Source organism: Prorops nasuta, unplaced genomic scaffold, assembly GCF_024137725.1.
Source record: "Prorops nasuta isolate Cenicafe-Biocafe unplaced genomic scaffold, Cenicafe_Pnas_1.2 PNAS00004, whole genome shotgun sequence".
In the NCBI taxonomy this organism is placed as follows: domain Eukaryota; kingdom Metazoa; phylum Arthropoda; class Insecta; order Hymenoptera; family Bethylidae; genus Prorops; species Prorops nasuta.
This window is the reverse complement of record NW_027116801.1, coordinates 886,424-911,755: the sequence shown is the minus strand read 5'-3', so window position 1 is coordinate 911,755 and position 25,332 is coordinate 886,424. Positions and strand designations below refer to the sequence as shown.

Genomic DNA, 25,332 nt, shown 5'->3' with positions numbered 1-25,332 from the left:
ACGATGTAGATTGATATTGTTGTACTTTTTCCTTTACAGTCGAACAGAACCTGTCCAATTTGCCGAGGGGATGCCGGGGAGTATTTTGGAAACGCCGACGCCAGTAGCGACTGACGCCAAGGTGGCCAAGTGCTACACTAGCGCCACTCCTCGCAAGCCTCAGGGACGCTAATTCGCACAGAGCTCCCAGCTGTTACGTTGCTGGTTTGTGCTAATTTCTGTCGATAAGCATTTCTCTGTCTCTTTCCTACGCGGCGATATCGTCGTCGTAATGGTCGGCGATGCTCCTGCTCATGCGAGACTCGAGGAAATAGCTGGAAATCACCGAATAATCGTCTATTTTGCCACGAAGAGTAGTATACGGTAAATGTTTTGGTAATTTCGTCTGGAGACGAAATGCTGCAAGAGATACGTAAAATTAATTTATCATAGCAGCTCTGAGAACGCTTGGAAAAAGCGATGATGGCTGATCGTCCGAGCACCATGGGAACCTCTGAGAAATTATTAAAAAAAATTTACCGCTTATGAAAAAAGACCCTTCTGCTTTTTCAACGAGTAGGACTGCATACTTCGCGAAAGGGTTCATTCCGTCGTTTTGCTCATAAGTCTTGGCTCTACTAGAGAGACCTCTAATGTCGTCGAGAATATTCCTATGCTAAAACTTCTTTAATTCTCTCTTTTCAATATTGTCGAGTTTATTACTCTTATCTTATTTGCTATACTAATTTGCAATATAATAAGCTTGTTAATACCACTAACTTTACAAGTATATCTTAATAAGTATAAAAGACTAAATATTTAATCGTAAATCTCTAATTTTAATTTAGTAGAGCAATGGGGTTTTTTTTTCACAAGTACATTTGTTGCAGACCAAGGTCTATTTGTTGCTGTACAATTCCTTTGTTGGAGAGGATTTTTTTTCCGCGTGATATAATAATTTGATGGTAGAATTAGGCTGAGCTGCGAGAAAAAAATCAATGTTATTCGATGCAGCGTGATATAAACGTGATAGTCAAGGGCTTTTCGCAGAAGCACTTTGCAATTTGGTAAATTCGTTGTCCCTATCTAGATCTTATTGAAACTAGATTCATATGGAAATCGCGTAAATGAAAATTACACGTGTCAGTGTCTTTTTGCAGTATAGTTTACTCGGTTCTCCTTCCAATTGGAAGTTTCTGGAGGGTTTGAATCGATTGCAAGAGGGAGAGGGAGAGGGAGAGCAAGAGAAAGAGAAAGAGAAAGAGAAAGAGAAAGAGAAAGAGAAAGAGAAAGCTTGAAACCTTAGGAGTAATCCATACTAGAAATTTGTAGGGTAAAGAGATAGCTTTCGGGAGCGTTGGACACATTTTGCTAAAATAGCTCGTTGAATGCTTTAATTCAAACGCGAAACTCTCGCTCGCTGTTCGTGTATCGTCGATCAAAGAACTTTTGTACATAATTCTCTGTCGAGTTTTTTTTACCATTGTTTTTCTTCGCCTATCTCATTAACGTTCCAAGCCTCTCTTTTATCACATAGCGTAAACGCGTCTCTAAAATTGTACATATATATGTATATGTATATTATATATATATATATATATATATATATATATACATATAATATAAATTGCATAAAGAAAACTTGGTAATAAAATTATATAGAATTGTACGTGTGCGTATAGAAATGAGTGTCGGTTTTTCTTTGGACGCTTAACCAAATGTAGAGTTTAAGTTCTTTTGCAATAAAGAAGAAAAACTGGTAAGACGTTACGATTTAGCCGAGAATGTTATAACTTCCTATTGTTATAGGCTTTTGTGTCGTTTTTGTGTAGGCCGGGTGATTCTAACCTATAAGGCATGCTGTATGTAGATATTTCCATAGTAATTTTAGGTGCTCTACGTAGTTTTTGGATTATTCCACCAGATGTCACCTAACTATTTTACAAAGCATTTAGTGATCCTCGTACCTCAAAACACACGTGTTCCTCTCGCTGCGACCAATTTTTGTCAACTGATTAATTTTAATATTTGGAATTTTCACTCTAAATATTATTTTCTGCTCTCTATTAAATCTTAGCGCAGACGTTCGTTCGTAGAAGTCTTCCTAATCTATATAGGATGTCTCTCGAGCGGCCTAAAAATTTCTTGCCGTGAGAGGAATCAATTAAAAAACAAGCAAACAAAAAATCACAGACTCTTGAGCAAAAGCAATAAAATTCAGTAAAAATGTGAAAGAAGGAACGAGAATCTGAAAGGAAATGATAAAACTGCAGCACCAGAGAAAAATAAGAGAATGCCGCTTCTGTTTCCTGCGTATATCTACCTCTGATAGAAGAAAACGAGACGGATTCATATTTTTTCATACATCTTACTAACAATATAATAGCGTATAGCTACGATAGAGAAGCGCAAAACAAAAAATGAGCGGGGAAGTTTTAAGCAGAAAAGCGAAATTTAATCTTTACATGAAACGTAATCAAAATTGGCAGTTCCACCGAGACCTAGGAAATATCGATATAGCGATAGCACCTTTGTAGCGAAGGGTTTCGACTCTTAAGAATCTTGTAGCCTTTTTCGTACCTTGGACATTGGCCTTACGTAGAAGATATCTTTCGCGTAAGTTAGTTCGTTGGGTTACTGTTTTTTAACGCCATCTTCATATTTCTTTCTCTTTCTTTTTATTACATTTAAAACTTTATATTTCTAAAATCTCTCTTTCTCTCTCTCCCTCTCCCTCTCCCCCTAAATATATATACACATACATACATATCTGTTAACTTATATACTTATGTTTCCAAATTAAAACGTTAAAAGTATGTTTGGTTCTATATATAGTTATTATTATCGTGCGATGCAACTGCTGCGCCAATTACTTTTAGTGAATTTATGTTTGAACGTTTTCTTTTACATTCGTTAGCCTCACAAAGGTCTTTATCAAACTTATACATACGTAAAGTACAGATATGTTTACTTGACAATGGGATTATATCTAGAATGTTTGGCAAGAAAAATGGAGTCGAGTTAGATTTTTGTTCCATTTCCGTCCGCTCTTACTGAATAGGCGCTGCGTTAGTTGGTCAATTCATTTTTATATTATTATTATTATAAAATAATTCAATTCTGCTGTCACGTTGCCTCCTATTGTCAAGAAAAATTGTATATTTAGCTTATTAATTCATTAATATTCGTTGAAATTGTACAAAAGTGCGTGCTGTATATATATATATATATATATACACAATTAACCTTGCTTTCTTGGAAGCGAATTAAGAAAAGAAAAACCACTGGAAGGGAATAGTCGGAAAGGTATCGAGATTTTGATATTGTAATAAAAAATGATGAAACAATGGCGCGTTAAGACTCAAATTCTCATTCCTCAGGATACAATTGGTTTGAAGCGTCCAAAAGTTTTGTAAATCTTTTTGTTAATTAAAAATCGAAATGTGCAAAAGTCGTTCGTTGAGTGAAAATTTTCTTTACGATGCTCTTCTTCGGGAATCCCATTTTTTCCAGAGATACCTGAAAGACGTAAGAGAGGCGAGTGTAGCTGATAAAATTTTACATCAAGAGGAAAACGCAAGAAATGTATGAAATTTTTTTAGGTTATGTTGCCCATACCTTCTCGATTTATCCTTCCATCTCTTTGAAAGCGTGCCTTCACTGTGCTCGATTGCTCGAATATCAAAAGCTTGCCGGGAATATGTGTGAAAATGTACGGAGGAGCTCCTGATGTGTCAATCTGTGCAAGCCTGAAAAACCAAGCGGGCTCCACTCTAGGACAAGATGGAGTCCTTCGTGAAAGTATATTTCTCACGGCCAGAAACCCATTTGGCTTTTCCTAAGGCACGATAGATAGACTGGTCTTCGCAGGTTTATTACATCGTCGACTGATTGCAAAGTGCAATCGGGTACAAACAACTAGTCCGCGCAACCGCATATAACACATAAAGAAATGCACTATGTAAAAAGTTTCGAGCAGGCACGCTCGCCATTTTATTCGCATATGCTAGCGACCTCGTCCACGCGTGCGCGCGCGCGTGTTCTATAAATTTTGAATATGTTATATAAGTAGTTACGCGCGAGACCGCTAAATGTGTGTGTGTGTGTGTGTGTGTTTGGATGTGTGTTTGGATGTGACAATTAAAATTAAACGTCGCTGATTATCACTCGATGCGTGGCGTACCCAGGCACATATCAATTTTCCTTACGTAGTACAAACGACTCGCACATTACTTTTCGCCCTACTATCCAGAGAGCATGTGAATGAAAAAGACAATTTTGCATATGCCTGCATCTTTAGTGTATAATAGTTTCACTGAATTTTACAGTCGACGAAGGGGACGAGCGTTTGATAGGGAGAAACTATTACCAAAAGGGTGACTATAACCTAACAATTCTACCATAAATTTGAATAAATTAGTTGTTTTTCTAAAACATACCACAATGCTCAATCTCTAGTGAAAACCTGTCTTTTCAAAGGAAGACCTCTTGTATACCAATAAATTGACAGTGAAGTGAAATGTGTAACTTTAAAAGTACATACACGAAAAATAGCTACCACAAAAATGACAAAATTTACCGATTAATACAATGCGCAAATGCATTACTACACATCTTCATTTTCAAGGCGTCATGTTGGTATACAGCAGACCTTTCCGGCTAAAAACTACCTCCTTGTTCACGTAATATGTTTGCTTCATATTATTAAGTAGAAATTATGTCGGTTGCACTTCCAATGTTTGTTAAAACGCACGCTTTAACACGGTATAGAACATTTCATATTTAACAAATCTATAAAAAAAAATGCTGGCTATATATCAAGAATGCGTGGTAACTTATTACACATTGTTGTAGTTATTCAATTCGATTACCGCACTTGCGCGATTGTCACTCGGAGCTTTGTAGGTTATGTTTCCATCGAGAGGTTAAAACCAGGCCAGAATAGAACCAGGGTGTTAGTTCTGGAAACCTTCAGAATCATACTCCAACGCATTTTTTGCCGATGAAACGTTAATCCTACCCCAATTCTGAACCGATTTAATAGATCCAGCATTCGGTGTGTTATTTGACCGTACAAGAAATCTGAACTAATTATAGAAGGAGAGTAAACTATCGGAATTCAAGGCGACTATGACACCTAGCTAGAAAAATATTCCGTCTTCACATATACTATTTTTTCTCGGGTCCTTGAAAACTGAATATTTTGATATTTTCGGCGTCGATAACTTTGGCCCGTCCAGCGCTCCGTCCCTTGATATGCTTTCAAATATGAAATTAATATGTGTGTATCTTAAAGGCGTCCCTAACGAACGATGCGTCTCGCGTAGCAGAACATCTCAATGTGTTTTTAGAAAAATGTCCTAAACCTTCTCGAAAAATGCATTAATATACGTAGCGACTAAAAGCGCCATATCAGTGAAAATCGTGTTTAAATGTATCAACTTGCGAATAGAGTTAAGGGGAATAACAATAGAGAGTGATATTTCTGCGAATCAACTAATATTTCGACATTTTCAAGATGGTGCTTAGCAGTTTCTCTCCTCAAGCAACCTTTAATGTCTATTTCAATGGAAAGGGACGATTTCTCACTTATCAATATCAATAATGATATTGTTTCGACTTGCAAGAGTTTCTTGATAAAGGTGATACATCTCTACAGCACACACGTCGTGTCCGTATAAACGAGTAGAAATGAAATTCGAGAAAGAAAGTTATATTTGATTTAAAAAGCGAACGTGAGTACTAAATGGATTATTTTCCAACGACAAATAAGAAAACTATGAAGCGGACGGGTCTCCTCCCTTCGTCTAGCTCTATTTTTCTCCACGGAGGTAAACATTTGCGCTGAAATGTAAATAAGCATGTGGAGAAATTTTGCGACGCCATCTTTGAAAACGAGAATTGTATATCCGGTGGGTCAATATGCTTCTATTTTTTTTTTTATGATTTTCTTATGAAAAACGAGGCTCACTCTTGACAAGAAATTAACGTTGCGTTATTTATAATAATTATTCAAAATTATACGTTCGTTAATTTATTGTTTTATTAAGATGTTCGGTGCTTTTTCCAAAAATTGCGTCTCCTACCTCTGCAGCGCACTCGCTAATGTAGTATTTTAATTTTTATGGGTTAGGGAGTTAGGTGGTGGACTGCTGTAATTTATTTTTTAATTATTATACATATATATATATTTATTTGCATAAAGAGCATTAACCTTTTGGAGTAACTGCGAACTAATGAGAAAGAAACATGAACGCAAAACGATTGTACAATAGACGAAGTTTCCTTGTCGCTTGTATAGGGGTTGAAGAAAAGACTATTTCTCTCTGTATCATATACTCATGCTTTTACTATTCCTAATAACTGTAATTACGTCATTTAATAATTATTAATTTTACCATCATCATTAATCTTTTTTATTATTAGAACCATTATAATTATCACTATTGTAATCGTTAATGTTTGTCATGAATAATTTTGTCATTCGGTCTATATATATAGTGTATTGTGTATTGTACATGATAATCGCTGCTGCTACTGTATCATGTTCGTCGAAACATCGAATACCTTATGCAGTAGAAAAGCTCCACAATCTTATGTGTTTTAGTTGTAAATATTGTTTAATTTGTTAATTAACTCTTTGTTATTACTGTATTATTACAATTAATTATTAGCGATTAATTATTAGTATTAAGATTACCGATTAACGCACGGCTACCAATATTTTATATTCATCACTAATAATCATATATATATGATAATAATAAATATAGAAGTATATATGTATGATTATTAATCACTCTGTGCTATATATCCAATATGTGACGATGATTTTGGGTGCTGCACAGTTTAAGATAGAGAAAAAAAAACAAGCAACTATTGTACAGATGCAAACCATAACGATGCCAAACGTTACATGTTATTATTAATTAATCGCTGCGATTATTACTGCTATTCTTATTAAAATAGATTATATGATTTTTTCATATTAAGTTTATGTTGAGTTTATTCCTTCATCACATTCTCACGCCCCGCAACCTGTTACTTTAAGAGAGCACGGTCGGATGAGGGATCCCCTCATCCAGGTTGCTCTCGTGGATTAATAATGAGGGGAGAAGCGTCATTAGGATAAACAAGGGAAATTTGGCGGGAAAATTGGCCCGGTGTGCGATCATTGCGCCATACGGTGGACTCGTGAAACGGCTGGCCTGGAGGAGGGGGGGGGGGGGGAGACAGGCCAGGGATCGCGAGTCGTTCGATTGGCCGGAGTATAATAAGAGAGGCAATTAGGAATAACAATGGCGGACGTTCTGAGTGTGGATGTTGCGCGGCCGTGCGAGCAAGGCGTGTGTGCGAAAGGATATAGAGACGAGCGAGCGAGGAGAGGAGGCTCCCTGTGTCGCAGCAGGGAAGATCGGCTGGAAAAAAACGAGGGAGAGATCGGATGGGCTCGAGGGTGGCACTCGTCGAGCGAGGGGTTGAGAGCCTTTGGGATGGATGGGATATCGACTTTAAGGAGCGATATGTCCATATCCCGAGGAGGCGCCGCCAGGGAGACCGGTGGGTCCTCTTTAAGGCGGCTGCGCGTAGCTCGCTCCCCTTTAAAAAAGCCCCTCCAGCGGCCAGAATTTATGGAGGGTGGATGGTGGCTTTAAAGCACTGACTCCCTTTACCATCCCCTACCAACCGGCTCCCCTTTCATCCTCCGTACACCCACGCAGCCACCCTCGTCGTCAATACCAGACCAGTTCGCTCTCCCTCGCATGCACACATACGCACACCCTCTGTACTACATAAGCCATAAGCGCGCACACATCTGCAAACTTTCTTGCGCCGCTACGCTCCGTTCTCGCTCAAGCCAGGACCGTACCTAGCTGTACCTACAGCGAGGCCCCCGGCTTCGCTCAAACTCGATATTTTCATGTGCACGCACACAAACACACACACGCATCAATATTATTTTCGGAAAATTATCGAGACGATCGTCAACGAGTCTCTTTTGCTTCGTGGAATTGTTTTTGAAAAATGTATCGCTATCTTAAAAATGGTATATATGTATAAGTATACAATAGAAGCAGAGTACAGATAATGAGAAATAGCGAGAGGAAGGATTCGTTTGTAAGTAAAAGTATAGCGACGGGTATTTAATACTATTTGGTTTTTTTTCTTTCCTCCCCTAGTGTCATTACATCCCTCGAGTTCCCCAGCCACTCCTCCACTACCAGTCTTCCCCATCCTCTCCGGGGCTTTCCCTATATATACAGGTTTTGCCAGCTGAGCTCGAGCTGGCAACTCGACTCGACCCACACACGCATACATGTATGTATATAGGGAGCTGGCCACGTATACGCGTATCTGCTTCATGCACCACAACGCCTTCACCTGTTTCCTTTTAACCCCCTCCCCCCCTCCTCACCCCTCATCCATGACTTACCCGTCTTTCTCCCGTTTAATCATTTCTGCGAAACTCTTTCTTCCACCTCTTCCCCCTTTTTAGCCTCCTCCGCTTTCTTCCCCCCTTATATTTCTGAAAACTCTTCATCCCCCTCCCCTCTTCAACCTTCCTTACACCGTTCGCTCTCGTTCAAACAACATTTCCTGTAGGTTTGATTTTACCGTTGCCCGCGAACCTATCTCGTATCGTTGTAACTTTTAAAAATCAACGTGTTCCCCCTTCTCTCTCTCTCTTTCTCTCTCCCTTACTTACCTTCTATTCGCCAGGAAATTGTACGTATATACAATAAATTAAATATCATTCATAATATTGATTAACAGTGATTATTGAGAAAAGTTTATTTTAATCTATATAAATATATGTACATCAATATTATGAGTGATTTAGGATTTGTTTTAATCGATGCAGCAAAGTAACGTTTATTGAGACACACAGTATTAATCATTAAATATTTTACATAAATATGTTCATGCTTTCGTTAGAAAAATTAGTTTATTTATTAATATTATCATTTTTATTTTGGTTCATTAATTATATTATCAAAAATATGCACATATAGGGTGTAAAAAGTGAAGTGCAGCCAAAATTTAAACCACATAGAATTTTTACGAGTCAAAGTATTTTTCTTAATTTTCCGTGGAAAGTATGTACAGAAAATCTTCGAAAAATGGCTAAAAATGAAACTTATTTCCTTGACTTGTTTAAAATACAAATAAATTCGATTAGAATCGCTTCCACTTAGTTGCAAAAAATGTACAATAATTTTTTTAATCATTTAAAAAAATTAGCTTCCAGGAAGTTGGGATCAAGCAAGAGACAAAAAATTCTCTAACAAAAAATCTTCACAGTAAAGTGATGCATGCACTTTTAATTTTTGCCAACATATTATCGCTACACCCTGTATATTATTGTAGTATTTACAAATGTTTTTGATATATTGCATAAATAGTGTGCATTGATCGATAAGTGCGAGTTAAATGAATAATAAACAATTGTTTATTGTCTCTATAAAAGTGAACGCTTATAGAAATTCAATAATCAAATTAATTGGCTGAATGAACATTTGGATGGATACATTATATCCTTTCTTCGGTGAGTGTAAATATGCTATCGTATGCGTACCAGCTCGAGGCAAGTGTACGCATTTCCTCCCCACGCAGTGTCGTACACTACCTACAATGCAATAATTAAAATTAATTTTCCTAATTGAAATTGCTCTTTCATTTGTTGAATTTTTCTGTTCTCCTGCGAATTCCTTATCCGTGACACATCTCTCGTTTATTTCGATGCAGCTGCGACTGGGCTCACCTGTACCGTGTATCCTGCACCAACCATCTGCCTGTGTGAGAGACCTTGCCTGCTTTTTCAGCGATTTCTTCATTTTCGAACGAGTGGGAGATCCTCGTGTACGTTTATATACACTAGTGAGAGACTTTCGCATTGCAGCATTGCGCACTTTCCACTTATTTCTAATAATTTAAAGTAAAAATATAGAAAATGTACAGTGCTGCAAGTGTCGAAACACGTGGTAAGGAGAGACGACGATATACAGAATGTGGGGGATAGAGAGAGAGAGAGAGAGAGAGAGAGAGAGAGAGAGAGAGAGAGAGAGAGAGAGAGAGAGAGAGAGATATGTACAAAGCTAGAAACACATAACAAGACTCAAAAGGCATACAAATCATAGACCTATATATATATATGTATAAATGGTACCTCGTTGATCGTAAGAAATTTGAATTTTTGTATATGGGACTTTTTTCAATCTCCTTCCATTTGCATAGAAAAAAGCCTCGTGGAAAAATTGGTATTTCTTAAGAGAGCTACTCAAACACACATACATATATACACGGAGATAAATGAATCTTTACATTCCAGGTCTGGGGCGTGACAAGTACAGTAGCTCACCCTATATTATTATACACAGGGTAGAGGTAAAATCAATTGGTAGGAAAAAATGTCTACTGACGAGGGTCGCGATGCACCCAACAGGGATTGCCATTTTCATGAAGCAACCTATCGACGCAACTTCACTTTTCCCAACTGAAAATTCTCCTTCCCAACATAGAATAATTATAATTATACTTGTACACCAACTCTCCTATACCTAACCTTACGAAGCTAATTCGATCTTCGCGTTTTGTTTCTCGATACATCCCACTATATGTATATACTGACGAGCATTCATTATAACAGACCTTTACTAACTATGAAATTATGATTTTCTCTCGTAAATTTCCGTTGCTAGGAAGCCCAACCCCTTGCAAATACACAATCGATCCTCCCTTGCATATATTTCCTTCTTGAAATATTATTCATTATAGTATCGCCAAACCAATCGATCGATTTGTAGAAAGCTACCTGCGATTTTATCTCGATTGCTCCCTGCAATAAAATCAATTTCAACGTCAGCTTTCAAGCTTATTAGTCTTTTAAACGATTCTCTTACAAACTTCTCAAGTCTCTTTGTTTTCTTATTTCTTCCACTGTTGTAAATTTACAGTCCAATTCATGATCGGTTTGCGAAGCTTCGATTGTGAACAAAATTTATATATCATTGAATCGAGAGAGAAATTTTAAGTATCATTTCAAAGGAGTCAACGCTTTGTGAGAATCTTGCCTCATTTACGAATAATCTCTACACGCTGTACAGATAGAAAAATCGGTTCCCCTTTTTGTAATCAAGTCATTTTCAACACTGCGTGCTTATAATATAAAAATTAGACTATAGTTTTAACAATTATGCTTTAAATATTTTACTATTTATATTGCTTATCCTTGAGAATCCTGGTATTTTTATATAATAAAAGTGGAAAATCAATAATATGTGTACATTCTAGAATTACTTCTTAATATCATCAGATGCATCCACAGACGTTATACGTATAGTATATAATATTTTACATTTGCTGCTTTGGTAGAGTTTGCATGTTCAGTCTTTGTCATACTTGGCCGTTACTGTGATTATATCAATGTATATATACATATATATATATATATATATATATATAAAACAGTAAATTTTCTATTCTCCTCGCAAGTGTAACGGCTTCTCACTCTTAATTGTCTCATTAAATTTCTTGAGAAATTAGAAGAAGGTGTGGAACAAGATTGCATGATAAATATTTTTGAAATCCTGTAGAACAGATTTTTATACAATGCTTCATGTGCGTATATACTTTCATTTGACACGTTAATTATCACTTTGGGTTTTAAGGAAAAATTCTGCAAAAAGTATACTACGTCACGAATTGTTTCGATGCTCGAATCGGTAGGATAACTATATTGCGTCCAGAAATGTTAAAGACTTTTTCATTTAAACGAATGATACCTATTCTTGTGGAATTATAATTTCTTTTTCGTTTTTTTAGTTTTCTTTTTATTTAATATCATCGATATACCGATATAGGACTAGTGATTAAAAGCTTCCAGATACTATATAAATATATAGAATATTATTATGAATATAGTAATGACAAATATTGTATATTGTTCAGAATTCACTGATACTATCATGGCAATATTACCCCTTTGTATAATTAATATATATAATAGACTTTGCGCAATGGTTTATAAAAAAAATGTTCAAAAAGTTTAGAATAAACTAAGTGTGAAGAACTATGTACAAAAAGCAATATTTGACGTATATTCGCTAATATAATTATTCATTGTTATATACATAAAAAGAAGAAGCCCGATTCCTGATCTGACTAGAATTTACGTATATTTATCACTTTTAACTGTATATTTAGAGAGCAATTAAATATTAGCGTGCGTATGTATTAATATATGTATATATAACCACATTTGAAACATATATACAAGCGTGAATAAAAATGCAATTAGGTATTCAGGTATTAATTAAAAAGACTATATCTTATGTGCAAAAGATAAAATTAAAAAAGAATTTCTTTTTAAAATTAATCACTTGCAAATTAAGTGTTTTCCTTTTAATATAATAGATGATTTAACTAAAAATGTAATAGTTTCGTAATTGCAAGAGAAAATATATAGATAATAAAGTTATTCACTTGTGCTTTTTTATTTAAATCCTATCATGTACAATAATGTTATACATTTATTGCAATATAATTGAAGGCTTGAAAATCATAACGAGGTGATTTAACGGTCGAGTTATCCGCGACGAATTTTTATAATATTTTCAGTTTACTTCAAAAATGTTCAAATTGTGATTTACCGTGTAATACAATAGGTGGATCGACTTTTTTTTTGCGGCAAAACATTTGTGACTTTTCTGCACTACTCTGTCGTGTTAAAAATATAGAAGCTGCATCTACAGTTTTTTTATAAAAGTTAGTTTGCATTTTATATTTTTTTTTCTTCTTTAATATAATTCTGTGCTTAAAGCTTGAATGATTTTTTCTGTGGTCAGAGTCACAAATACGATAAAAAAATGTTAGTAGGAAGTTTCGATCCCCTTTCTGAAGCAGCAGTAACGATTTAAAACCAGAATAATTCATTTTCAACTTGATTCGTTTTTTGTTTATTTTTTCAATATAAGATACTATTTTTGATAGAAAATAATTAAGATTATATGAGATATATTATTCAAAAAAAAGGATTATCTCTATGTTAAATCATTACTGATACTCCTCAAATTTAAAGTTAGCGTCTTATTCCTAGCTATAGCATCAATATAAAAGAGGGTGCGCTCAGAAATCTACTGCCAGTACTCGCAGCAGTTGCAGCATCATTTTATCTTTGGCCCTGCTCCAGAATTCACTGTCCGTACTGCAAATATTATTCTATATCTTCTTTTAATGCTTCATTGTTGATAAAGATATAAATAATGTTCACAGTACTGGCAGTGAATTCTGGAACAAGGCCACAATTGTATTTTTGCTTTAGAAAAACCAATTGTGCCATCACCGCCATCACTTGCCAGTTGGTAGGGCCGGGCCAGAGGGTCCAGGGCGTGAGGGAAATCGAGTAAGGAAGCAGCGCCACCCTTTCTGCCTATTCCATTTCCCTTCCCCTTTATAACCCCCTCGCCCAAGTCTACGCACTTACGCGCGTTACACGACACCCTCTTACGTTTTCTCCCAGTCTTTCATTACCTCCATGCAGTCTCCAGTCCTTCATGGTACCTCCACGATGCAATCCGAAACCCAATCTCAGCAGACGCAATTTGCGTCTCAAACAGCTCAGCAACCATCCACCAGCGTTGCCAAGCATAGTATGATGATTCTACCACCGTAGTATCATATCCTACGACCTACAGTCTACAGCGTAATATCCAAATGAATACTACGCTACAATTTCTGTTGATACCAGAGATGAAGGGAGAGACTGTTGACGACGGATCAAAGTGGCTACACATTTTAAAAGTGGCGCTCCTATGTTCGTAATCTACATACATACTACTATAGCTGGTTCAAGAGAATTAGTTCTACGTTTCTCCGTTCCGCTTCTGGCGCTCACGGCAAAAATCTTATTTTACACTACAGGAATGGGGAAATGGGAATTGGGAATATTGGGATTGGGAAGAAGCCGGAGAAGAGAAGGAGCAAATTTAGTCTGGTTATAGCCGTGAGCGCCGTGAGCAATCTCCCGTGTAGTATAATTCAAAATGGCGGACTTGGCAACGCTGCCATCCACACCAAGTTCTTCCAGTGATTTTCCACAGGTAGAGATGACAGTTAACATAAACATTACAGTGCTTTGTATATATCAATATGATTTTTTATTCAGTTTCTAACAAAAACAAGGCTACAAGACTTGGTACGTGAAGTCGACCCAACAGAACAATTAGATGAAGAGGTAGAGGAAATGCTGTTACAATTGGCAGATGACTTTGTTGAAACTACTGTAAATGCAGCTTGCTTATTAGCCAAACACAGACATGCTAATACTGTGGAAGTTAAAGATGTTCAATTACATCTAGGTATAATTAGAAGTTTATTTAAAACTAGTCTTAATAATTAGTTCTCATTTTTACACACAATATTTTTTCATTTATAGAAAGAAATTGGAATATGTGGATTCCTGGTTTTGGCACTGATGAGGTTCGACCTTATAAACGAGCAACAGTCACAGAAGCACATAAACAGAGATTAGCATTAATAAGAAAATCTATTAAAAAATATTAGCTTTACTTGCAATTTATATATATTTTATATCATTAATATGATTTTTAAATACATAAAGAGTATTACTTTCATTCCACTGTTGGAATAATTTCAATATAACTTAAAGGCTTTTGAGACTTACCGAGCTCATATTTTTTAACATCATCTAAAGATTGAACAATATGCCAATGTTTGACCTAAGAGTTGAGGAGAACGAATTTTAAGATCTATGACAACATAACGTTATTTTGCTACTATAGTCGATTGATGCAAAAATTCAGATCAATAAAGGTAAATAGAATGACAATTACTTTTGTAAAATACTTAAATTACTCTTTATTTTTTTATAGCTTACATATTCTGTTATAATAAAGAATGAATATACATCTGTTTTCAATATCCAAGGTGAAAAGTAAAAGCCATTGTGAAAGCTGGAAGTCTGTGTTAAATACATCCAGATGTAATGTTCAAACAATTCGGTATATATTACAAAGAAATAAGTGCTTGCATTGTGCATACTTCACAGCCACAGGTCTTCCTATGATAAAAATGAAGCTCACGCATTGTGGGTTACCCTATCTTTTAAGGGAGAACTTTTCACCATAGATGAATATATTAATAATTACATTGTTGGTCGTGCAGCATGTGGTGAATTTGTCTAAGAGTACAGGGAAAGAATACCATATTCCTTATTATTTCATAAAAATTGTTGTCTTCCTTTTTCTCTCCTTTTTACTTATACACACTTAACAGACTCACAAACAGGCATTCATTCGAGTAAAAAAAATAACTGACAACATTGTCTAGTATTGGTATTAAAATTTTTACAGTAAGACACGTTGATTACATCAACAGGCTGAAACATATTTATAGTCACAGCACACCTGGAGGGAATAGAACTAGTCATAAATTCTTCACAGTCCACAAGTTCTTTGGTAGGCAGCTTTTTCCCAAACATAGTTCTTTTTATACTCTTAGATACTCTCAATTTTTTGCTTATCTATTACAAAGTAAACTTACAAAACAAATCATTAATGATTAAAAAGATCAATGAATTATGAAGACAAGAGCATGGAAAGTACAATTAGTTAAAAAATCGTACATTACACTAAATTTATATTGCACTCACCTGACCCTATATTTGCTACATTTCACGTCAAAAACTCTTTTGAAAACAATGGAAATTATTTCCTCCTAACAACAATCGAGATTAGATCGAGGGTTAGTAAAACTGTTGATCCAATAATATTTAACAATATTAATCAACACATTTATTCTTTTACCGACGAAATTTGTAGTAAATTAAATATTTGTTAATTGTATACATAAACAAATCGCAGATTCAGACTTCCTCAGATATGTCTTGCTTAAATTTTTAATTTTTATAAATTTCAGTAACGTAGAGTTTTTGCTTTACACATTCAACTGTTTGAAATAATGTTTACAATTCTGAGACATTATCGTAGGAGCAGCGTCCGTTCTGCTTAACAACTTTTGATCATCTTCTGTCAATTTGTCCAATGACATGGTGTACTCTTTATCAAATATACCTAAAAATAATTACCATTAGAAAAAATGTGATTCAAACATTATCAATCATTAACTTCTCTTAACGATACTAACTTTGATCGATATTAGCTCTGCCTAACACCGCGAATGCAAGGAAAAGTATGTCTCTGTATATAGAAAATGGAGCATTATCATCCCCTTGAGTTTTACTTCGTTCTAAGGCCACTCTCTTAATAGGTTCTAACAAATCGTTATGACGTACGTTTAGTATCACTAAGTTTATGAGCCTGTAAAATATACATCTGCTAAGCGCCATTAAGTACTGTAAATCTTATCTCTTAGAGCATTCATAGTATTATTTCCAGATTGACCCATTCGGTTTTGTTGGAATACAAAAAACTTACGTTCTATCCTCGTTTGGTTTCAATCTCCATTGAAGATACATCGGTAAACGGTCTACATGAAGTCTTTCGTTGTCCCACATCGTTCTAACGCCAACAGATCCGGGAGTACCTGGTAGTTCCATACTACTTTCGCTGGTTAGCCAGAGATCTGAGAGGTGACTGGATAAATTGATTCTTTCAAAGTACCAAATAAGATTCCAATAAACTATAGGATGTTCCTCGATAAAACCTCGCTTCGTTAAACATGTATCACCTTCTTGGCTCAAAACGCTTTCAAGCTCTTTGCGTAAAACGAGCGGATTTAAATATGGTACTGTGATAGGATCTAACAATTCCTTTGGTTGATCTACTAGCTCAATCAGTGCTCCCGTAAGAGGATCGTTACTTTTTTCATTTTCCTCGCATCTACGGAGACAAATATGAAGAATTTTTTAAATTGTCAATTATTAAAATTAACGGAAAGAAAGGAATTAAAACAATAATTTTATCGATACCTATAATCTAAAATAGTTACAGTCAGTAAAGGAACTGTAGCTTTGTCGCAATACTGACAAACGGTGTTCAAGTTTGAATCCTCCGGTTGCCAGCCAGCCATGATTTCCTCATCGTATAGAATAGCGGCACAATGATGGCACCTGCTCGCGCTAGAAAGTACAAGTTCAATGGCAGGCTGTTCGTCAGATTCTTTCGTTACTTTGGGGTACAAGTTTTCGGCCAGCTCATAAAATGCCGCTAACTCTACACTACAATCACCTTAAAAATAAGAAGAGAATTAATTGAGAAATTAACTTTTCGAAATTGTGGAGCATGTTATATTTACCAAACATTCTACTCCCTATTTCATTGCGATCCTGTAGTGATCCATCCGTCAAAGAATCCAATGATTCGTGAGACACGCCATAAGCTAATCTTTGATCACGTTCCTTCATTTTGACGGGTGTACTTGTAGCAGATATTGCCTCTTTTATTTCGTCGAACTTTTTTACTACAGTAGTCGCTGCTGATTTAAAGCTATTTAAGCCACTAAAGATTATTTCGTTGGTTTTTTTCCCCGTTAAACTTGACGGACTGAAAGCAATAATAAGGAATGACTTAAATAATAATAAACGTAAATAAATTAAAAGTGCTTTAATTCACGCTTTAAAAGCGTGATGACACTTACTATCTACTTTTCTAGAAAAAGCTGATTAAATTAAAAAACTACTACGTGCATTGCAACGTTACCTACCTTATATAACTGGATAGACTAAGAGATTCAATAAGTTGGGTTGATGGTAATAATTCCTTATTTTTAGCAAATGCCAATCCTCCAGTGGAGTATCGTCTGCATTAGTAAATAACAAAAAAAAAACTCATGCCATAAAAGAAATGAAAATAAGTGCAAGCTTTCAATGCATTTTACAGATACGAGCAATGTTATCAAAGCTAATTTAAATGGCAATAGAAAAATTTGATTTATTTAATAAATATTAAACTTTTACCCAAAACTATTTTTTAGGCTGGATCCCAGACTTGACAAACTCGATGTAACACTATCCTTATTTTGAGACCAAAGGCTGCTGATTTCCAGTCTCTCTTTTTCTCTCTCTTGCTCCCCCTGTTGTGCCACAGAATGAGGCATTGTTTCGCTTCTCTGTAGCTGTCCTCCTACAGCTGACCCAGATTCATCCACTGCTTGGTGGAACGTTGCACTCCGTGGTAAATTATTACTGTAAGTCCCGCCATTTATTATAAAAATGAGAGCATTATTTTATGTAATGCGAAGCAACATAGCAGGACGAGCAATCATATTTGTTCGTTAAACGTTACCGTACTTTCTAAACAAAAGTGGTCCTCCTGGTCTATCGTCTAGCGTATTATTTACAACTGTCAATGTACTAGTGGAGCAATTGGAGTCATTCTCTTCAGAGGGAGAAACAATTGGTGTTTCATCGTTCATAAGAGCCCCAAGGGGATCATTTTCAGTTACTGGTGTTCTTATAGGACTTTTTAATGGTGACTCGGCACAGCGAGATAATCTACACATCATTTAATAATGTTACGATTTAAAGCATCATTCTAATAATTTAAATTGTTTGTTATTCTAAAAAAATTACCTGGAATTATTAGCGGATCTTTGAAACTCTTCCGATTGTAATAAATTAATCGTTGCTTGATCTTTAACTATACTATTTTGCCTAGGTAGTTTTCCCTTAAATTCCAATGATCCGAAACCGGGCAAATCTGGTACAGAGCTTCCCTTTGTGGCTGCAATGAAAAAAATCAGTGTTCCTTATTTTCTTAATAGAGATCAATACTAAAAAGAAACAAGAAGTAAAAGTACAATCACTATGTGCAGCTTCAGTATCTTGAGAATGAGTACTATCGAGACTGCATCTTGAAAGAGCGTGATGCATGCGTTCCATTTTACCATCAGAATTTAGCAATTCGTTATTCAAACTTGATCTTCTCCTAGCGCTTTTTTTCCCAGCTCTTTTAAATAAAGCAGCTCCAACAATCACGTTCCTCAGTTTATTCCACATCAATTGGCTCGAATTGGTCATATCAGAAGGCCATGTTGCTTCTAGGACAGCCTAAGTAATTGCAATGTAAATTGTAAACAATCAATTTTGTTCCCAAACTAGCCATTAATAAATGCCTTACTTTATTGTAAAATCCATATGTCAAAGCATTTGGTTGCACTCCACTGCGTTTCATGTGAAACAATAACTTAACAGCCAACACTGGTTGACCATATACACCACACAATTGCATCATGACTCTGTAACATACCTGAAAAGCAATATTCTATTAAAGCAATAAATAAATGCAATTGAAACTGAAAAAATGCAAAGAATATGAAATTATCTATGGCAAATATATCCTAGGATGTAAACTTACTTCTTCCATAGGGTCTAAACGTAGCTTCTGCATTTTAACAAGTAACTCGTAAGCTTGGTGCAAAGTTGCAGCAGGTTGACTGGAAACTTGCAGCATGGCTGGAAGATGCAAAAACCAAAGACTGTAACAAGTGCATAGTAAACACCTTCCCCATCTATCTGGCATTGCTGCCTGAAAATAAAGATAAAATTATATTTAATTAAATACATCAATCAACTTTATGTAGACAAAAATGTAAGCCACAGCAAGCAAAATAGTTATACCTGTTTTCGAGCCATTCTCTGAGCCACTTTTATCTCGTGTTTCGTTCTCCGTGCCATGGGACTACCAGGAATAATACCAAAGGCACTTAAGGCTGGATTTTTTAAGCTAAAATTCTTTTGAGGCCTCATTAAATCTTGATTTAACTTAAAAGTATTATATACTATTGGCGACTGATTTGGCCCTGCTTCAGGTGGTGGAATAAATACAGTACGTTCACTGTGTTGAGATTCGTCCAATTCCAATAGTGTCACTGTAAAAAAAAATCAAGAGATCTTTGTTACACTTATAGCAATTAATTAAATATGAGATGATTATTTATAAAGAATCATGATTAAATTAATTGATTTAAACTGATTTCTTGTACCACTTTCTTCTTCGATACGTTCGGTACACTCGTCAAAAAATGCTAAGCCTGCCATGTCCATGTCAGAAACAAAACTTCTTTCTTCGATAAACCTATAGAAAATTATATCATGTTTAAACATATGCAAGAGTGTGAAATGAAATAAAAGCCAGTGAAAAATTAAAAATGTAAGCAACTCACCTTATGAACATTTGTGTTCTGACTAACATACTGTAAAATTTTGCATGAGCTTTATCGCGGCTTCTTAGAAAGTCTTGTATATTGAATAAACTAGTAGGGTCCGTAGAGCCTACAGTAGGAGCTTTTGTAATGGGCAACAAATAACTTCTGTAACCTTTAAGTATTGTAGCCATAAATCTTAAGAAAGCATCTTGTATTTCCAATTCCAATGCTTGCTCTTTCCTTTTTAACTGAAATTCTTTGTCCACGCTAAAATCTTCATCTCCGTGGCCTAAACGAAAAATTCCAATAACTATAGATGATCAATAATGATTTGTTAAATTATTCTTTCCATAAACTGTTACTTTACCTCTCTGATATGGATAAGCTTTTCCTAACGGAAATAATTTTGAATAAAGATGCTCCAGTAGATTCCTTAACTGCCTGGCAGCTTTTTTTGGAAGAAGCTTAACATTTAAGTATTTCTTATCATCACATATAATTATTTTGTTCGTGTCTAAATTAACGCAGTTAACGTCCGAAGGAGGATCATACAGGTCAAAAAATCGAGAATCAACGCCTATCAAAAATGGTAGCGGTGCGTGTAAAACCTGAAAAATAGAGTATTATGATTAACATAAACTGGTACTTTACCTATCTTTAAGAAGAATAGCTTAATGTATTTTAATTACTTCTGCTAGACCTAATGGACATAATGGTATATAAGGACACTGCCACTTAAATGGGAATAAAATCATGGCAATTGCTTCACTCACTGAAGTAAGTACATCAGGACGTAAAGAATGTACCAAAATTTTTTGTTCTGTCAAGATCAGTAATAATATAAGCAAACAATTATCAGATCCTAAATTTATCAGCAGTTGTTTAAAGCTGGCACCAGATCTTGGTAATGCTAAATCTTCAGGTTGAGTTAAAATCAATCTGTCCTTGTGATTATTGTTTGCACTGAGTTGCACCAAAATCCTTGGTCTTTGTGGACTTGGAAACGGTATGTCATATAGAAAATATGATATAAACTTTTCAATAGGAACGTTTTGGGGTTTACCGTTAACCATACTATGCAGATATACTAGAAACTTTTCGAAGGTGTCAAAAAATGGCCAATGAGATAATATACATATTGATTTACTAATATTCAAGGACTGACTATCAGAATCAGTATATTGTAATTTTTCCAACTGGGCTAAATTGAGCTTCTTCAGTATTCCAAACTTTTTAAACAGTTTCATTTTGACTTGAGGTTTGTTTTCAGTTGTATCCATATTGTCTATTAGAAAATATAATTATTTATAGATATGAATATCAAACTAATTAATTTATTTAATTATAGGCTTACCATTATTTTTATTGTTCTCTTCTATTTTATCCACAATTTCAAGATTATCCCTACAATTTGGAATGTCTGATTCTGGTTCTATTTCTTCATAGAAAGTTATCGCTGAACCATAAATTTTTTGAGCTGCATCAGCTACAGTAAGAACAAATGTTGAGAATACAGGCTTTGGTTTTGAAGCTACCTTAGGCCAACATTCTATGGTGGCTCCCATTGGTAAACAAAACATGGCAACTGAATTTGGAAAGCCAAAGCTACTGTAATCAGTCAATGGATATTTATATAATATTGCTGGCTTAAATGATATTAGATTTGCTCGATTCATAGATTTTTTGTAACACAGGTATACATCACTGCCCACCATGCCTTTATTTAAATTTCTGGGGATAACACAAAAAGCATGTGGAGCGACTTCTCCCTTGTTTGTGAAAATTACACAGATATCAGTAACTACAAGAGAATTACATGGCATTTTTCTGTTTGCCCTCCTGTATGTAACAAATATCCTTGATGTTGAGTTATTTACATTTGCTACATGCCCATTTGGTGTTTCCAACACCATTTCTGCATCTTGCATAATACGCTCCTTACCATCATAAATCACACCTTTAGAAAAAAATTCATTTTCCTTAATAAAATATTAATTGTAATCACAAATATTATCAAAGTGTCATACTCTTACCAATGTCAACTAAAGGTGGTTTATCTCTGCCTCTCTTGTAGCACAAATAACATTCGTTTGATCTTATGCTTCCATGATTTAGGTCTGCTGGAATCCCTGATACAGTATGTTCTAATAAAGTATAACCTTCAGGACAGTGTTCACCAAGGTCTGGAAATATTACGGCAAGATCTGTGATTGGTGCCTGCATATGAATGTCCTTTAAGTGTGTCCCTTCCTGACACCAGTCTTCTAATTTATTATTAGATTCACTTTCTGATCTAGGATCATCATCTTGGCCTGGCAAGCCAGCCACCACAAAATAATCAGCTACTCTTCTTTCATCCATTGTTCATCCAATTTCAATAACAGATTCTTTACTATGACATTAATGGAAATAAATGTAATCTCTTCATTGATCTATCAATGCATATACTTAAGTCTTAAGAACACAAATTAGTATTATTATCAAAGTATACTATTATAAAGCATGGCACTTGAAAGTGATTATCGGTTCATACAACTGTACTGAAGTAGCACTTGCTTGCTATAAACGCATGGCCATTTATTTAGATGTAACTAAATATTCCTTGCTTTGACAAGCTTTATTTTTTACACGTATTTACTTTCACAGTCTATGGTATTGCTGGTAGTCATGAAATATTCTCACACTGTCAATGCTCATTTAACTTAATGTGCTACTTTACAGTATACTTTCTTCAAAAAATAATGTATACAGCGATGCGTTTTAAAGGTATGAGTATTTTTTGCACTAGTTCTTATTGCTCCCAGCTTAATTACTGAGATCTCTGAAAGATACTTTATTCACAACATTTAGCATTCCTTCAAAAACTTCACGAAGATATTAATCGCCAGGTTAATTGATTGTTCACCATCTAACATTGTTTTACACTTGAATGCGACCCGTTTATGGATGAGATTTGTAAATGAAAAAAGAGAGATACGATTGCGGATTGGATACGTTTGAGTCGCGTACACCGGACATTAATGAGCCGTGACGAAATGGAATTAGCATGAGAGGTCACGTTAAAACACACAATTACGGCGGAGATTGATGGCAATAAGAAAGAGGAGGCAGTGGTGGAGGTGGAAGAGAAGGAGGAGGAGGAGGAGGAGGAGGAGGAAAAGAAGCAAATGAAGAAGTGAACAAAGGTAAGAGATAGAAGAAGGAGAGGAAGAAAAAAAGGATCGTTCGTTCGCAACTGGTGATGGATATTTGACTTGGATAAAGTTAGGTTAGACGTCACACGCGACAACGTTGGCTAAATATCCGACAAGTGAGTACATCATCTTTCAAAATCAGAATTCTCTAATGAAAATCATGAGTTACTCCCTTTTTCTGTTTATACAACATACTTCATTTGCCACGATTCAAATTCACCGCACAGTTATTATGTTAAAAACATAAAAATTGTCTGGCCATCAATGGCCATCTTTTCTAGGCGGCAAAATGGCTGACGACAGGCGGTGAATACCAATGGTACTGGTAGTACTGGTACCAGTGCACCAATTGGTCAAGAGAGATTATTATTATTTGCTTCTTGGAAGTCGTATAATCGCATGACATTTGCACCCAAGCTTGTCAATGGTTGATTACAGGCCAGTGATCGCAAAATTGAATTAGGGAATTTCCTTACATATGTAGCTTACAGTGTCTATGCGAAGTAAAGTCCAAGTGTTTCATACATGCATAATGCTCCAAATGAAATCATTAACATATACGGTAAGCTATATGTGAGAAACCTTCCTGCTTCAATTATTCTGCTTTTACTATTACAGGTTAATATTGTATGAGTAATGTAAGAGGATGGCTTTCTGAGATTTGTTGAATTTATCATAGAATTTCCAAAGGTTACCCTAATGGCACAAAGTCGACTTAAAGCAGTTATAGCTTACTTTAAGCTGACTTCATACTCTTTTATTTGGATCCACGATATAGTTTTAGTTTTGTGAATTTTGCTGAGAAATTTTTTAAGGAACAAATGTGCTGGTATTAAATAGATCTGTCGATTTTATATTTTTCGACCAGTCAGTGCTCAAGGTCAAGCAGCTTTCATTCTAATTACGCAGGTTAATTTTGCGGTGACCTATGTAGTAGCATATAGTAGCACCGTGAGTGTTTCCTGCATTCTTTCAGAAATGAGTTGGCAGATTTGAGGTATGTAAACTATGATACCGTTAACGTTATTGTCATCATTCTTCAAGGAGATCTCAGCAGGTGAATGGCAGTGAATAGCTGTACTCGGTAATTCTGTTGGCGATTAAACTCTTTACGCTCCGATGGAGCTTTCCCTAGAATCCCCTATTCACTCCATCTAGTAATAAGATTGGTAAAATCTATAATCTGTGTTACGTGTCTTATAGGTTTCAACATGATCTAACCTTAAAATTTTCACTATTGAATGTGGGCTAAAAAACTTTTATTAGAGAAACGGTAGCTGTAATTCGATATAATCCGATTTTAACTCCTTGATAAAAATATAATCATTAATGGAATAGTAAGGAATGTGGGGCTCTATATAGCTTGCGTTCGGAAACGTCCAGCCGAATGCACTTGGAAAGACCTTGAGCAACCTTGAGACTTGATGTTATAGCTTTAGGCAGTATTTATACGATTGCAAGACACTAGTCTCCCGAGTGCATGCAGATTCCGGGTGGTGTTTCCAACGTACCCTTATAGGTTTAACTAAAAAATCTGCCTAATGAGCACAATATTTCCAGTTGGAATGAATAGGGAATTATTCAAAGCTTTTGAATTTTAATCGGGTTTTCAATTAAGATTGATGGCGTAGGAGGTGGAAGGAAGGGGGGAGGGGGGAGATACTTGGTGGTTTGAAACTTTTGAAGTTGCAAGTTAGCTATAGCTGATGATGCGTATCACTAAATCGTTACTTGATATATAGCTACAGAAGATCTGTCGAGTAGGGACATTACATCAAAAAATGTTGAAGGAAATGTGTCTATTGACAAATAGGTCCAGCTTGGGCCAATACTTATAGTAGGTCTAAAGCTTCCAAGGATGACTCAACTAATTTACTGCATAATTATAACTATATTATCGATTTGTAAAATATCCAATCACTTTTATATTATAATTAAATATTTTTAAGAATAAGTTCTATACACAGGGTATTCAAAATAATTGTATGTTGACGGATTTCTACTTAAGTTAAAATTAATATTGTTACTAAAGTAA

The 25,332-nt window shown here is 35.4% G+C and overlaps 3 protein-coding genes and 2 long non-coding RNA genes across 7 annotated transcripts in view; 3 read left to right on the top strand and 2 right to left on the bottom strand.

Moving 5' to 3' along the window:
• mura (murashka) overlaps window positions 1–3,433 on the top strand; it is a 42,272-nt gene extending 38,839 nt beyond the window's left edge. For both annotated transcript variants that reach the window (XM_066726587.1, XM_066726586.1), the window contains exon 9: window positions 40–3,433. In XM_066726587.1, the coding sequence (XP_066582684.1) occupies window positions 40–114 (75 nt within the window). In that variant the 3' untranslated portion in view covers window positions 115–3,433. The remainder of the gene's footprint in view (window positions 1–39) is intronic.
• Window positions 2,636–12,433, bottom strand: LOC136773150 (uncharacterized). Its single transcript, XR_010822569.1, has 2 exons — window positions 3,598–12,433; window positions 2,636–3,498 (listed from the first exon to the last, which is right to left on the bottom strand). It is a non-coding gene; the product is annotated as an uncharacterized lncRNA (long non-coding RNA).
• Window positions 12,434–13,922: 1,489 nt separating this feature from the next.
• On the top strand, window positions 13,923–14,612 carry Taf12 (TATA-box binding protein associated factor 12). Its single transcript, XM_066726165.1, has 3 exons — window positions 13,923–14,078; window positions 14,144–14,336; window positions 14,414–14,612. The coding sequence occupies exons 1-3, from the start codon at window positions 14,022–14,024 to the stop codon at window positions 14,539–14,541; spliced, it is 378 nt and encodes a 125-aa protein (XP_066582262.1). The 5' UTR covers window positions 13,923–14,021; the 3' UTR covers window positions 14,542–14,612.
• Window positions 14,613–14,751: 139 nt separating this feature from the next.
• Crag (DENN domain-containing protein Crag) lies at window positions 14,752–23,581 on the bottom strand. Of its 2 annotated transcripts, XM_066726161.1 has the most exons (19): window positions 22,137–23,566; window positions 21,458–22,060; window positions 20,793–21,388; window positions 20,471–20,711; window positions 20,122–20,392; window positions 19,942–20,033; window positions 19,577–19,827; window positions 19,314–19,484; window positions 19,077–19,205; window positions 18,757–19,006; window positions 18,530–18,680; window positions 18,248–18,451; window positions 17,915–18,142; window positions 17,662–17,757; window positions 17,254–17,501; window positions 16,928–17,186; window positions 16,434–16,838; window positions 16,144–16,316; window positions 14,752–16,070 (listed from the first exon to the last, which is right to left on the bottom strand). In XM_066726161.1, the coding sequence occupies exons 1-19, from the start codon at window positions 22,462–22,464 to the stop codon at window positions 15,934–15,936; spliced, it is 4,833 nt and encodes a 1,610-aa protein (XP_066582258.1). In that variant the 5' UTR covers window positions 22,465–23,566; the 3' UTR covers window positions 14,752–15,933. The 2 variants fall into 2 exon arrangements, with proteins under 2 accessions (XP_066582258.1, XP_066582259.1); XM_066726162.1 differs by lacking the exon at window positions 17,662–17,757 and having other exon boundaries at window positions 22,137–23,581.
• Window positions 23,273–25,252, top strand: LOC136772912 (uncharacterized). Its single transcript, XR_010822523.1, has 3 exons — window positions 23,273–23,413; window positions 23,579–23,859; window positions 23,916–25,252. It is a non-coding gene; the product is annotated as an uncharacterized lncRNA (long non-coding RNA).
• The last annotated feature ends 80 nt before the right edge of the window (window positions 25,253–25,332 follow it).